The following is a 16,296-nucleotide window of genomic DNA, read 5'->3' as shown; positions in this document are numbered from 1 at the left end:
CGATTCTCTCAAAGAGCTCCCTTTAATGTCACCCAGCGAAGGGAAGTGATGAAATGGAGCAATTATGTATCCATTTGTGCTATTCAGGTGAAACCAGGTGTAAAATTTCCAATCTGTGCACCTGCTGTATCTTCAATTCATTGTGCTTTCTCACCAGTGTTGCCTGTTAGATAGTAATATCCAAAATATGGACAAAATATAACATGCAATAAATCTATTTAGCATTATCATATTGCATTCGGAGGGAAGGATTGTTTTTCCTGTATAAGTTTACCCAAAAAATTGCAGTGGCTAAGTAATGATAGCCAAACACAAACTAATCTTTACGGAATATGTTGAGTTGTGCTGCAATAAGAAAAACACATTGCAATAAAACAAAATTGTCCCTCATCAAGAAGCAACATGCTTAATTTGATATCCAGACATTTAGGAATATGAGAAAGAAAACAATAGAGCATACTCGTCCTGAATGGGGAGAATTACGTTCTTTGGTGAAAACAGATAGCCAAGTCATCTCCCGTCGGGCTGCAGATTAATTTTCATTTTCCAAACAGTTTGTGCATATAAATATTCATGAACCACCTTGAAAAGCGTTGGGCGACTTTATACAGCGGTCAGTGGAGAAACCAACTTATCCCCCTCCCTTCTCTGCAGCTGTGCTGAGGAGGGAGGTGGGGGTTTAGTTCATGATGAAAGACTCTCACTATCCACGACCTTTCCAGTCTAAAACAAAGATTTGCACAATTAACTACTTTTAAATGTCATCCAACTGCCAAATCTGCATATCAACGCCAAGGCTTGCATAGAAATGAGGATGTTTGTAGAGGAATCGTTTTTCTCCCTGTCCCATCCCAATGCCACCAAATGGGATTCTTTCTCATTTTAGCCAGGAAGGAAATGTAAATGTCAACATATCTTGTGTGGAGATCCTTCTGCTGCTAATTAACCTTTGCCGTTTAGAAGCTAGACTTAACTCTGCCTAAACACTGCAATTAACTCCAGTTTGAGAGACAGAGAGACAACATCTACATGGAGCTTCGCAACGCGGGGAATCACAGTGACTTCATTATCCCTGCCGACACACGAACACCTCACTTATTTTTAGTGTATTCATTGGTTGATATTTTCCCCAGGCGGCAGGAATGAGCCTATTGGGAGGATGTCAAAATTCGGTGGATTAACAAATCTCATTTCTTTTTATCTTTATGAAGCTGGACAGGAATGCTGGTTTAGTTATAGCCCCTGGTGAGAGGCAAACCATTATATGGGAATTCATACTCATAAATCTTCATACATACTGCCAGGGTCTATCGTGTTCTAGTTCGATTTCCAGATGCAGTGACTGGGAGAAAAATCCATCCTCCACTACCCAACTTCAACCGTCCAAAACAAGTAAACGAGCCAGCGTAATTCAAACACTCTCCTCTGGTGTTCTCTGTGGGTCTCCTCAAGGCCTAAACTGCACAGGCTCCTCTGGTGTCATGAATACCTACACTGAGCTTGCTCCTGCAGCTCAAAGGCAGTGTCAGTTACAAAGTCAACCCATTAACATCTTCACTATTCAACGCTACACTCTTTCCCAGCTGCAGAATCAACACAAGTCAATAGGCAGGCAGAATACCACAGGTACCTAGGCAAGCGAAATACCTCCCCTGGCTCCCTTGGGAGAGGGGTGAGAACAGTATATGATGATGGACAGGAAATATTTTTCTTTTATATGTTGATAAATATTGAAGCTCTTGGACTACTCAGGGCAGACGCAGACAAATGATTGACATAATTTCCAAGAGAAAAGAAGAATCTGGGTTTGGAGGGGGCAGGGGTGAAGTAAAGGGAATGCTGGGTGGCGCCAGAGTAAAGTTGATTCGGTGTAGGATGAATAGGATGAAGGGAAGCTGTAGCAGAGCAGACCCTCCACAGTCAGCCAGTGGGAGAAAGTGAGAAAGAGACCATATTAACCACAAGGAACCGAAAAGTATTGAATGGTTACTGAAATAGAGATGATCAATATGTTACACAAAATGCTTGAAGACAAGACATGACTTGTTGCAGATGAAACTTGTTGTGCACTGTGAGTAGTTTTGAGCATAAAACTGAGAGTTAATGTATATTGCTACTATACACAGTAGATACCATCACCAGGTAGCTCAACAAGTAACTGCATGTAATATTCTCTCACAAGCATCAAGATCTGATGTGAAGATTCTGATGCGTTACAAACAGGCTCTGACATACTTAGTACGTGACTATACACCTAAAGCTTGTGGAGGGTGCACTGCCATATTTCCAAAGACAGCATTCATTGTGACTATATGCTTTGCATCAATTCTTGTGAGAAAGTTCAAAGGAGCCCCTACCTTTTCAGTCAAAGACATTCGTCAATGTCAGCTATGATTAGGTCTTGAAAAATACTAATTTACTGGGAAGACTAGACTAACGTCCTTGCAGGTCTGACATGACAAATGTCTTGTATGGTCAGCGCCAATTCTTATCAGCAACTCATTAAAAATGTAATGACCACATGAATATTTACCAAGTTTAATTACTGCTCTCTATTGCTATTCTGCTGTGCCCTGCACAGCCTTTTCCTTTCCGGGGGGCAGTCACTCATTCAAGTGCCGCCCGAACGCCTTCTTCCACCTTGATGAATATTGCAGAAGTCCGAGGAGTGTAAGCCATTGATGGAATCCACCTCAATCAACAGGAGAATCCATGGCATACACTCACATTCGCAAAGGCGCTAATTGGCAGCAGTAAAATTCAGCAAGCTACATAATTTACCCAGGAGAGAAATGAGAGCGAGGTGCAAGGAGATCAGCTCATTTGTAGCCAAGATATATAAAAAACCTGTCATTCTCAAATGTGAAGGCATTCAATAACTGCAGAAGAGACCAAGCCAAAGGCCAAATTATTAATGCCTCTGATTATCATGGCCAGTGAAGTATAAGCCAGGATTTTTCTTTGCGGAGAAGCAACACTGGTCACCTTTTCAGTGAGGGACAGAGCCTTGTGAACCTCACTGGCAGCACCTGGTTCACTTGTCTCTTCATTAAATGTGCTAAACTTCATTAAATGTGTCAAACACACATAAAAACATTTACAGCAAGCTTTTATATCTCATGGACAGTTAATGAAAGAGGTCAGAAAACAAGGCGTCAACTCTCAAGAAAGAGAGCACAGAGGAGAGGAGGAACGAGACAGTAAGTGTGGCTGATACCACAGACAACCCTGCAGGTGTCTAAAGAAATCGCCCTTGAAGTCCCTCAAGGGCTTCCAGGTCAGACCTACTTTGTCCAGACATCAGCTGGGGAAAGAGAAAACTTCACAAGAGAGCATCGGCAGCTGGACAGGTAAAAACTTTTCATGGACTGATGACAGTTCACTAGTTACAGAGATACCAAATCATGTTCCAGAACATCCTGTGTGGCCTAATGGTGAAGACACATAACACATATATAATATTTTTTTCCTGTGTTAATGCTAGGAAAGCCCTTTCAGAAAATCAAGTGACTCACAGCTTTTCAACTGTTATATTTTATTTACTATCTGTTCAGTTTCTATTTCACTGTTGTAAGTGGGTTTGTACAAACAGTTAGAGGACACAATATAATGAACACCTGTGTAATCTGCTGCGACTTCAACACAATAGCCCATAACTCTACAACTGAAACTTTTCAATAGAATGCAATCTGATACAAAACCAGAAAATAGTTTTATAACACAAATGACTGAAAAGACACATTACTGACAAGGTCTGAGAAAAACTTTAAAATGAGATGATTCACAAGTAGTAGTTGCAGGGTGACTGTAACTGGACATAAGAGATATACTATTAATACATGAGAACACACTTCTCACTGATCACTGCATGTTAGATATATATATATGTTTTTAAGTTTACTATATATTTATAAGTGTGTTGTATTTAGGTATGTACAGTATACCTGTGTTTGTTCCAGGCATTTCATACCTCTGTACTTGAGAGAAAATAAACAGAAACCTGCTGATAAAAACAGAGCTCCCGATGCTTTTATTAAGATTAGAAAATAATTCTTTAGCTGTGACTCAAGTGAATTGCACCTTGCGTTGACACAAATTGGGTTGACAACACAAAGAATCTATCTGGGAAGAACCAGCCTTCGCATCCTGTTTGATGCTATCTGCCTTGTTTGATCGCCAGACATGAAACAACACAAACACATTGAACAGTAAAATAGGCACTTGAAAGGGACAATATTGTCAAAGACTGGCGACATATTGAGTGACAGCGATTTAGCGCTTTGAGGCTTTTGCTGCCAAGCTGGGAAGCAAGCTGATGCCTCCTCATTTTGTCTCAGATGTGGAGCTCCTGTGATTCTGACAACAGTTCTGACCTTGAAATAAGTGTAGCTTAAAGGAGTACACCACCGATTTAGTGTGGCACTTCTATAACATTTCCAGGCCCATGGAAGGATCTAAATCGATGCAGCAGGACCAGGAACCCATGTTTAACAACCTGGTTCCTACATTACCTACAAGGCAACTTGATAGCCAACAGTTCAGTTGGGTATTTGCATGCATGATGCCACAAACCTGAAGCAGAGATGAGGAGTGGAAGTTTTGGTAACCTCCATTCTGTTTAACTCCACCCCCACTGATTCTTTTGCATTTTCAAACTTGTTGTCTTCAGCCCCAACCGACCGACATGATGCAATTTATTAGACTTCCCGCAGCTCTCTCTGGAGCCACAAAGGCTTTATACAACTTTTTCTCATACTGTATGCATGTCCTCAAGACCTTAGATGTGTAAACTCACTTTCCCTTTAATAGAAATGCAGGTTGAATATTGTGTCATGTTCAACAGAAAACACATTATCAATGCATGGGTATCTGTGGAAAACATCTTTATTTCTAACAATACAAAGGCTTCGATGTGTCATATTTGCGCATTCCAAGGACTTTGGTTGCAATGGAAACGTGCTGGTGTACTTATTTGCTTTTTACCTGAGAAATCAAAATGTTACCATTTCTACCAGTATATTCTTTACAGTCTCTGTGTTGATGTAATTGATGTACTAAAAAGTCTGGAAAAACCTGCAGGAAAAAAAAAAGTTTAAGCAGTCCACAGATGGTGTAAAATGAGCAGAAAAGTATTTCACTGTCATTCTGAATATTCTTCTTCTGCCTCAATTGTGCACATACAAAAGGAAAAGAGAAAAAAAAGCTTGAAGTAGTAGTGTTTTATTCATCTTTATGTAAATCCAGTCATTTACGGTTGCCTTAACAAATCAGGAATCAAGTGTCAACATCTAGCAGAGGAGAAAGTGCGTATGGGGATTACAAAAGAACAGAAACAGAACAAAAAACAGGCTGAGGGAGAAACTCCATCCATTAAGTCTACAAATCCTGACATGGGTAAAATGAATGTGTTTTTAATTATCTGAAATCTGCTGTAGAAAGCTTACAGTTATACTCAAACCCTAAGCTCAGTAAGTAATTGTTCATATCTGAGTGACAGTTTGTGTAGAGGCTGAGCCCAGAGCTGGTTCACATGGTAGAAAAATACCCTGGTTATTTGCATTTTCAACTGTACACTACTGAGTTTCTACAGAATAGATGAAAAATGATGAACTCCCCCCTACCAACTTCTACTGGACCTCATCATACACCCTAGCCAGTGTTTTTTCTTTACATCCTACACCACTAAGAAAGATAAATCCCTCATTGCATTGCTACATAGCTAATGTTACAAGTACTGTATATGCTCAAAACCAAGAATTGGCTAAGTAAATCCCACACAGTATTTATATATATATAAAAATACTGTGTGGGATTTACATAGCTAATTCTAGGTTTTGAGATACATATAAATGTATATATATATCAGATCAAATAATGGGAATATGGTTTTTGATAAACTCAGAGAAGATAAACATTTCTTAAATTCTGGGTCAATTGCAGGTTGCTCACTGGATGGCATTTACCCACTAACCACTTAAGGCATTGTTTCCTCGTAACTGTCATCATGGTGGTTGTGGTTAATATTCTCATAATATGACCCCAGGTTTTTAGGTAAAGGCAACTTCTGTTTCAAGCATGGTTTAACGTCATTCTGTGATGGCTCAAGGAGATGCTCAGTCAACCCTAAATCTATGCATGGCACCAAAAACAATAGCATGGTTCCAAAGTCAAACAGATGTGAATTTCTACTTCTAATCATATGTAGAGAGTAACTCTTAAGCTGAAAAAATAAGATGAGCATCTCAATTTAAACATGCAGCTTTTGAGAAATAATAAATGCTATTTTCTGCCATACATTTTTCAGGGGGCTGGGTTTTATTCTGGCCTGAATCTTTCATCTGTACCATGACAATGTGCATATTAAGTCACAGCAAAGAACGCTATCCTTCAAATTGAGCCTTGTCAACAATCTCAACATGTATGAGTCCACAAATTCCTTTAACACTGCACTGGACATCCAAGAAAGTATAACTTTAAAGTAAAAATAAACATCACCGATTTCTCAATATGCCTCATGTGTGGTCTTGAAGCCCCTTGCAGCCCATTGAAGCCCCTTGCAGCCCCTGAAGTGGTGTGCTGTCGTCTCCCCAGGTGCAGATCTTTTGCTCAGTCTTGTGCGATCTCACTGTGGCAGTTGAGTTCAGTTTGGAGGAAGTAAACACCACAGTGGGCTGACACAGGCGCAGTGCTCTGGAAGATTTGTTCCAGTTGGGGCAAGAAACCTTTTTTAAAGTATTTTCATTCATTCTGATCTGACCATCACTGAAAGTCTTTGACATAATGAAGTGTTTGTTTAGATATTTTTCATATGTTCTAGACCATACCGCCACCTTCCTCATTTACACTTTACCTCCACTAAATCTGAGATGAGGTGGAGGACTTTGAATGAATGAAGTTTCATATTCATACTATCAACAAAGTAACACTCCTACAGTTGTTATGAAATAACCGTTGTCAGAGCGTGGTTTTCCACTAAAAACAACTCTGTCTGGAAAAAAATTCAGTATATTCCCGGATGTTGACATAATAGCCGATGATGATGAGGACGATTCAGAAATGTTGAAAGTAACCTGTGGCTGGTAGGTGTATCAAGTCTCTCTTAATTAGGCCCGTATTCTAGCTAAATTATTGAAATGGGAGATTTGTTTCAAATGAAACAGTTGATGGACTGGACCTTTATCTGTTTGTGTGTGCATTTATGTGTGTGTGTGTGTGTGTGTGTTTGTGTGGAGCTACATGTTCACATGCATGTTTGAACTGTGAATGAGAAGGAAATATGACTGAGCTGCAAATATTGTGTATGAGTGTCTGTACACAAAATGGGCCTTGGTGGAGCTGTGTGTGTGTGCGTGTGTGTGTGTGTGTGTGTGTGTGTGTATCTGTAGGTGTCTGTGCGTGTGTGTGATCCAGCGGTAGCTACGAAGTATTTGATGTGTTGGGGCTCCAGCCCATTTGATAAGCTCTCTCCAGGGTTCTCTTGCAGTCCTGCATCACTGTGCTGAACACAATGTGAGGGTACTGGACCACCAGTCGCTCCACCGTCTCCTCGTTCACCTGCAAACACGCACATATACAAAGATAGTGTGTCAACATAATGGCCAGATTTACATCAAAGACAGCAAATGTGATGATAATTATGTTTTCAAATATTGATGGATTTCACAAAAAGAGTTTTTTAGATAGGTGAGAGATTAATAATGTTGGTAATGCCTAGTCCAACTCTACATTAACAAACTGGCATGATTTGTGTAAGTGCTCATTTCCAGAGACTCCTGGGTAAATATAGCAAAAAGAGGCAATCCGTTTAATATTATATAAATATAGTAAAGATATTGCTTTAGGTCTAAAAAAATATAAATTTTCAAATGACTTATCTTAAAAGGAGTCATTTAAAAATCTGCCTACCGTCACCATAATGCCTTAAGTTAATCAACATAGATTGAGCTATTGAGTGTGTCTGTCAACAAATTCACTGTAAAAATGGCAATGAACTAATAATATGACTAATATGGGTGATTCTTAAGATACAGTATATGTGCGCACACACACACACACACACACACACACACACACGCACGCACACACACGCACACGCACACGCACACACACGCACACGCACACCTTAAAAGTCTCAAAGGGTTTAGCACCAGAAGCCAGCTGAGCTCACTGGGCTAATGAGGCCTTCATATTCTCAGAGGATGAGAAAGACAAGCAGCTAATACCCACTCCCACACTTATGTGCCAGTCTAACACTTTGTCAGGCTATCACTGAGAGCCAAGAGTGAGAAAACTTGAGAATCTGACAAAGAACAGAGGCAGAGTAACCCTGGAGACCTTGAGGGGTTAACCGCAACCCACCCAGAACCTACCCCCGCTCACCCATGAGCATGACACTTTCCAGGGGAAATGATGTATAAACACTCAAACACATGTTGAGCACACAGTTATCCGTTGTTGCCAAAAGAGTGACAAAGTGTTACACATGTGTTTTCCCTGGGCTCATTGCCTCTTGGTTGCTCTGTTTTCTGGAAGAAAAGTCTTGCATTGTAAACATAGTTGGGACCGATTCGATCTTAATTCAGAAATCAAACACTGGACTGATGTTACGATACACATTCCATAGCATTATACAAGCAGTGTAGCCCCTGTAAGATAGACTGGAGCAGAGAGTATGAAGTTAGCAGTATAGCTGTGAACATAGCAGTGCAATGTGTATACGGTCTATGCTATTTTCAGTATATAAATGCCACACCTCCTCAAGACCCAAGTCAAGTTCCCTTTATCTTGCATGTAGGGTGACCAGAGGAGAATGGGTCGAATTCAGGACCTTACAACTTGTAAACTTACAAATAATAATATTCAGAAACAAAGAGCTCTGGTATCGGTAGCGGTATCAGTATCAGCATCAGCAGATATCCAAATTCAAGTATCAGAGTTGGATTGGAACAGAAAAACTGCATCAATGTATCTCTAATTGTAAGCCCTTGGCTCTTGCCGAGGTTATGATCTGTTTTGGTTGTAATATTCTTACTCATCTCTCTTCACTGCACACAGTTTCTTTAATTACTGGATATCAGCAACTCATTGTCAAGAACACAAATTGAGAAAACAAATGGGAAGGCAGAAAGACTTGGTCAGGATAAAACCATCAGAATGAGAGAATAATTGTGCTCGAGCGAACCGACCATCGATGCCTCTTGGGTCTCACAAAGAAGGTGGAAACTCTGCACCGCACAAGTGAATCCAATAAGACTAAAAGGCAACAACAGAGCCTGTTAGCTTTCCCTTTGATTGCCAAAGAATAAACTGCAAGCTGGAGTTGGGGTGCTTGACGCCAACACACAGAGGCTTAACAGACTCTTTTAGGATACCTTCGATACGGGAAAAATAAAACAAAATCAAGACCACAGGGTCAAAAGCCGTTCTCATTTTCATCTGTTTTTTGTTTTTCCGATCAGTCGACATCTTGAGAATAAATGCCAAAAAGCAGTCCTGTCTTAGATCTCCCTCCACTCAGAGTTGAAGAAAAGACAACACAGCCCGGTGGAAGAGTTTTTAATATGAAATATTATTCTAACACTTCAACCGCTGGCAAGGTGAACTGAATCAGTGGGTAGCGGTGAAAATGAGAAAATTCCAGCATTGCTTTCAGTGATCAATTATTCATCAGTAAAGCTGATGCATTAATAACAACATGTTTCAGGATATTGCCTTAAAGAATAATGTATTACAGAATTCTTATTATTATAATTACATAATGTGAGTATTCAAACTGCCAGACAGCTTAACAAGACACACCACCACATTCCCTATTGTACTGAGAAGATCATAGGCAACAAGTGAAGCAGTAATGTTATCAGTAGTTTGAAGTAAAACCATTTGGATGTTTTATCTTAAAAGTTTACTCACAAAAAGGCTCACTGAAGAGGATATAATCCAACTCAGAGCTGTGGATCGCTGTGTTTTTTTTTCTTCCCGACTTTACAAGACTCACCAATTGTGCCAGAAGGTTTAATAAATCCTTGCAAAGGCAACAAATTAAGAAGATTTCAATAAAAACACAGTTGTTCTCAGAATAAAGTATTAATGCATCCCCTTCTTTCCAGAGAAGAAAGGTTTTGAATCATTGGGATTAGAACCAGGGATGTTGTGGTTCATGGTGTTTTAACCTGTAAAGCATAGGAGTGACTTCACACCTGTTTTTCTTCTCCTCCAGACAGACACCTGTGATTTTCCAACAAAGTTGACCACATGTTGTCTTTAAAGAGGACCAAAGCAGAAGCAGAAGAGCAGCTGAAGCGAGGCCTGAAGTGCCTGCTACAGTATTACCAGAGAGAAGTTCAGTTTGTTATGACATATGGCTGAGCCTCATTAGCAGATAAAATGACAAACCCCTGATTGCCTTCATAACATATTATACTATAGTCTTGAAAAGAGAATGAAACATCCCCCAGCTTGTTAATCAGGGCTTAATTACAATTAAAACTGATCTAAAGAATAGACCTGTCAAACTGATGGGAGGCCATAACATTCATTAATGCTAATTTAGTGCAGCTCCACTCGCTGAGCAAACACGGCACACACAAAATAGCTCCCAATCAAAACTCTGAATCATTTTCTAATTGCTGGTTACAGAAACACTAAATATTTGAGTTGCAACAAGATCCCTTTGATGGAAATCATGAATAGACTAACTTTAGCACTGACCTCTGCTGCACTTGTTGATAATACTGCATGTGAGTCTTTTCAAGTTGTTAGAAGTTTTAAAATGTAATTACTGTCACATAGAAACAGGCACTTCATGATTGCAATTCAAATATCAGAATAAAAAAACAATCAAGATTGAAGAAAAAAATGATTTCACTATCAAACAATCAAATCTGTGCCGTGGACACATTTTAAATACCTACAACACAACCCTGGAAACTTGCTGTACCTGGTTTAAGATTTATTGGATCTAATTGCCATCTTGGAATGACATATGGCTGTGTTCATTTTTAAAACAACTTCTTGCTCTTGGACAGAAAATCTTGGACAGAAAATCAGTTGACAGAAGCATTTATACCTCATTGCGCCCATTAACTCTCTTCCAGCGCTAGACTGACAGCGAGAGTTACTGTAAGTCTTTTCAGGTCTACAAAAAAAAGAAAAAATGAAAGAAAGCCCAACCAAATCCTGTAAAAGAAACCCTCTTCTAGTGACTTCACTGCTAAAGTTGCTCTCCAGAACAAGGCAGTGTGCCCTTTCCATGGCTCTGTGGTATGTTGAACGAGCTGTGATGACATCACCACACCTGCTTGGTATTTGCAGCTCAGAGCTGATGTTAGACATGAAGGTCAGACCAAATGCTGCGGGTAAAGCGCTGGCAGGGGGAGAAGTCCTCTGGTTACAACAGTTGTGCCACTGACTTCTTCAGACCAATGATTCAGCTGTTTTTTGTTTTTTCATTTCCTAGAATGAAATTTTGTTACTGGGCAAAACTGTGCTTAATGATATTTTGTTGCTTGGCAACATAAGCTTGGAAAATGCTATCGGAAAGCACTGGGGCCTCTGGTGACTGCGATGGTGCTTTAGATGTATGGCTTTGGTGGGGATTTTTTTCTTTTCTTTTACCCCATATAGCCCTGATCCAGTGTAGTGTACTGTACTGTACTGCCATAAGATAGAGCAGATCGCTACTCACTGATGATTCTAATCTTTGAGAAGCATCCGGGAGCGCAGCCACATCTATCTGGAGTGAGGCCTATACTTATGATATTTTCCCCCATTTTAACTTCAAAGATGCTGCCCTGTAGATCTAAGTGCAGTGTAATGCATGCTGACGGGTAATGTGGTGTTGTCAGGGTTTACAAGAAGGCAAGAAAGGGAAGAGTGGAAAACAAAAAGATGCATGTCTGATATGCTGTTCAGCAAAAAGCACCTTTTATTTGAACATGCTGTATAGTAAATGTGACTAGTTTTATGAGTCTGCGTGTGCGCCTGTTGACAACTGCTCCTCGACTTTAACATATGACGACTGAGGATAATGGACAGCGAGCTCCCCAACTGACCTCTGCTCTCTCTTTCTTAACAGTAAGCCTTTCTTTAAGGCTGATCCGCTGATGCAAATGCACTCTATCACCACGTAAAATATACATTTACCGCAAAAGCTGAGCCTTCCCCTAGTAAGCAGCACAGTAAAACACGTCGTAAAGATGTCTAATGTAGCAGCAGCTTACATTCTCAGTGGAAAAAAGAAAAAGAGGGTCGTAAATCGATAATCAGATACACAAACACGAAGATGCATATCATATTAGACTGGTGTGATGAGAACACCCTCTGAGTGCTCCTAGCAATCAAGGGAGGGAAATGGAATAAGCAGAGAGTTTAGGAAATAAGAGAGCTAAAAAAAAAAATATGGCCTCCTTTTTTCTTAATATATCTTACCCACTGAGTACAGATATTGTTTTTTTCAATGTGCATGCAGATATCAGAAAACAAAGATAATCAGTGGTTTATTTTAAGTGACAAATAATGTGTTTTGGTTTTATTTTATCCAAATACAAATGTTCATATCTCTCCTTACTCCTCTGTGTTTTCATTAAATTCAGTATGGGTCTGCAGGATTACTTCTTTCTATTTCACCCCATTTCCTTGGGTCATGTGGCAGCCATTGCTAGTCCCAGGCCCATAAAGAGAGACAAATACCCCCGTTCCCTGTCTACTTGCATGAAGAGAGTGTATCTGTCAACCAGTAAATACATTTGGGGTAAATGTTTAAAAAGCCTGTTTAGGCAGCAGAAGAATGCAGTGCATCAGATCTTTGTAAAAGGCAGCTTAAAGAAACAAGCCAGATTTATAGTCTTCTTCAAACTGCTCCGAGGAAAAGTACCAGTTGTAAAGTTTCTAAACGAGTGTCTGGACAACTGAAAGATAGTTCTCTGTCTCTGATAAGAAGGAGAGGAAGGAGAGAGGGAGGAGTAGATGGAAAAGAGGGAGGCTAACAAAGCGGAGAGTTTCAGAAGTACTGTATATGGAAAAGAGGTCACCACAAACTTATTGCAAAGGATTCAATATTCCTAAATGAGCTATCAATGCATTGACTGGGAAGCTTAAGGAATAGACAACTCTTTACCAACAAAAGCCTGAGCTCAAACATTTGGATTTTGTCTCAGAAAGCTAAGGGACCCTCATAGTGCATGGCTCTGAATGTGCTTTTAAAAACCAGGTCAGGCACTGCTTGCGACAACTAAGGTCTGGTACCGCTCACGCACCCTTATCCCTGCACAATATCAGACAACAGCAGAAAAGCAGGGTGTCAGTGCATACACGCATACACACACACACACACGGACACAGGAATGGGGGCTCAACTGAACAGGGTCAGAGAAAGAGGTTCTGGAGGCCAGGTTTGTAAACCCTACACTCCATCACGCGTGACAAAGGTAACTAAAGGAATGTGTTTGCGGCTCAGCCCAATCCCTCTTTCTATGCTGGCTTTCTTATCTCTGCAGGCTGGAGGAAAACATTCCATAACTCAAGAGGCTTTACACAATTTATTTGTTAGTCTCGGACTAGAAAAAATAATGGTGATACACTGCAGCTTTATTAACTGAAACCAAAATTAGACTAATTTAAATAAGAGGTGCCGTGATGACGCAGAGAACTAAAAAGCCTCAAATAAGATTGAATGTTTTGGCTGCAATCACACAAAACCTTCCCCCTTTTGGAAATCATACTTCACTTGAAGTGCTGTAACAGTAAAACATGATTTTATCTCATGATTGCATGAAATAATACTTTGATGTAGGGCCACAACTAACAATTATTTTTATTGTTGATTTTTACCATCCAATAAAACTAAGGATACAGCGCTCTAAGATAAAGGTTCTGACATGTCCATACAATAGTAACCAAAACCCAGCATTTAATAACGGTCAGGTTCAAATTCTATTCAGTCAGGTCTGGGTAATATTGGCACATTATTATTTTGATTGTATTTTTTTTTTAGGCAGGTTGGGTTTGTTGGGTTTGTTGGATCTGTTTCTAATTGGGTCCACAGTTTTGGACCAATAAGGGCCTCCACTTTTGCTCTATGAACTTATTGACGAATAAATATTAAATTGTTGTAGAGGTAAAGATTGTATATATAGATGTAACTTTTTATGTACAGTATTTAAATTGATGTCAAAAAATCACACAGATAGAGACAGGAAACACAAGAAAGAAAGAGAGGTGAGGTATGTTTTTAGCACAAGGGCTAGTTTCACTGGGAGCACAATAAGATAATAACCAATCTTTTCAATGTTCTATAAACTAGGACGACCTCTACCTTATTAAATGGCAAGCAGCATCATGTAGTGCAGTGAATACAGACACACACACATACACATACACACACACACCTCCAGAAACTGTAGGAACAAATTCCACAGCAGCTTACTGAGGTCAGACACAAGCAGAATTCCTTAAAGATAATCACAACAGAGCTACTGTGTTTAATTTTTGCCTCGCATGACTCCCTTGTTCTTCAGAATAAATAAAGAACAAGGACAGCATGACCCTGTCCTCACAAAGAACACCATGATACAAAATTCATAGAGACTCCTCAGAGCGAAGAGAGCTTGGATTACATTTGTAGACCGGTCAAAGTTACAACAAAGCAGTGAGCCATATTCAGTGATTCCATTTGAGAACCAAACATGTGGACACCACCTAGAGTGATTATTCTGAATTATGAGTTCATTCTGAATAATAATTCTGCAATTAAAGTCAAGCTCCCCTGTATTAAAAAGCTACATGAAAATCATGGTATGCACAAATTCTAGCTCATATTCTATTCACATCTTGACAACATGAGAATCATTTGTGTCTTTATTGTCTGAATTTTTGGTGAAAATTGTTATTTATCTCAAATGTTAATTGGATCATTTTCTGCAAGGCTATTCAGATGTGCATTTATTCTGTATAACAGCAAAACATCCCCTCCAAAATTGCCAAAGCTCCTTGAGATATATTAAATTTGTACAGACATAGCATTCACTGTGGAGAGCTACACTGTCATTAGCATTAAATGGCTAATTCATCACCAACACAGTCATACATACACTGCCCTGTAGGCTAAAATGAACTGCAACCAATGACTGTCTCCCTCAATGTCTGCGAGTGGGAAAACATATTGAGCCAAACGTTAGTTATTGGCAAGTGTGAATATCTAGGCCACACTGAGTCTTGTCTACTGTCTGCCCATGACTCCATGAGATTATGTTGACCTCAGTTGTGATGAGTAAACAGCACTGGATGATGGAGGAAGAAGAGGAGCAGAAGGAGGAGAAAAGGGGGTAGGCTGAAAGACAAGACAGGGGGGCAACTTGAATGAACTAATTGAATGAACAAAAGATGTGAGCAGAATCCAAAATATGAAACAACCTTGGCTGTCCTTGCCTAGAGGAGGCTGAGGGAAGGAGAAACATGATAGACAAAAAGCAGGAAGCATGGTAAAAACACAGTGAGGGCGAAGTAGACCGAAGGCAAAGAAATGCATGAGTGTGTACGTGAGTCAGGTGAGGTCAGGTTTATGTGCGTGTGTCTGGTAGATTTTAGTTGAAGGGCAATTCTGAGATTCCTTTCAGACACCTGGTGAACTCTGCCTGTGTGTTACTTTATTTCACCCTCTCTCTTTTGCTGTCCCTTGCTCCTGCCCTTTAGAAACAAGATGAAGGGATGATCAGGAGGCAGCTTCAGTTAAGACCACCAATCAATACAGCTCTTCTGTGCGGGATGAGACTCCAAGATTACACTGAAAATCACAAATGGCAAATGACTCTTTCAAACTACTTTCTCGACTTTGAACATTCAAGTCCAACCAAAGCCTGGAAAATAGGAACCTGAGGACCTGCCCATCTTATACTTGATGCTGCGCATGCGCTCCTTTTCCTCCTAATTCTCTTCACTTAGAAGCTTTTAAACGAAGGATTCCTGCCGCTCACCACAACATCATCATTAAAGAAAGTTTTGCTGAACTCCCAAACTCTCATTTCCTAAACGAGAGTTAAAATGCCTCCTAACTCTTCGCAATACTTCATCTTTGTTTTCGTCACTCCAAACCTCCAAGCTCTGAACAATTAGGTCCTTGTTTATGCCTGCAAATTGCTGTGCCGTGCCTATCTGTGTATAGTCCCCAGCAGCTGGATGCACCAGTGGAACAACCATATTGATTGGGATGTCTGTTCTCTTAACAAGGTCTGTCTGCCTGCTCCATTTGAGGGTGCAGCAGTGCTCATACCTGTTCCCTAAACACTGCGCCACCCCAGTTCA

General features: G+C 40.1%; 1 protein-coding gene across 1 annotated transcript in view; it reads right to left on the bottom strand.

Moving 5' to 3' along the window:
* Positions 1 to 5,204: 5,204 nt before the first annotated feature.
* Positions 5,205 to 16,296, bottom strand: part of fbxl17 (F-box and leucine-rich repeat protein 17) — a 230,224-nt gene continuing 219,132 nt past the window's right edge. Inside the window, exon 11 of the mRNA XM_053326131.1 lies at positions 5,205 to 7,554. Within this exon, the coding sequence (XP_053182106.1) occupies positions 7,417 to 7,554 (138 nt within the window). The 3' untranslated portion in view covers positions 5,205 to 7,416. The remainder of the gene's footprint in view (positions 7,555 to 16,296) is intronic.

This window comes from Scomber japonicus, chromosome 9 (assembly GCF_027409825.1).
Source record: "Scomber japonicus isolate fScoJap1 chromosome 9, fScoJap1.pri, whole genome shotgun sequence".
Classification (NCBI taxonomy): Eukaryota; Metazoa; Chordata; class Actinopteri; order Scombriformes; family Scombridae; genus Scomber; species Scomber japonicus.
This window is presented reverse-complemented; position numbering and strand designations above follow the sequence as displayed.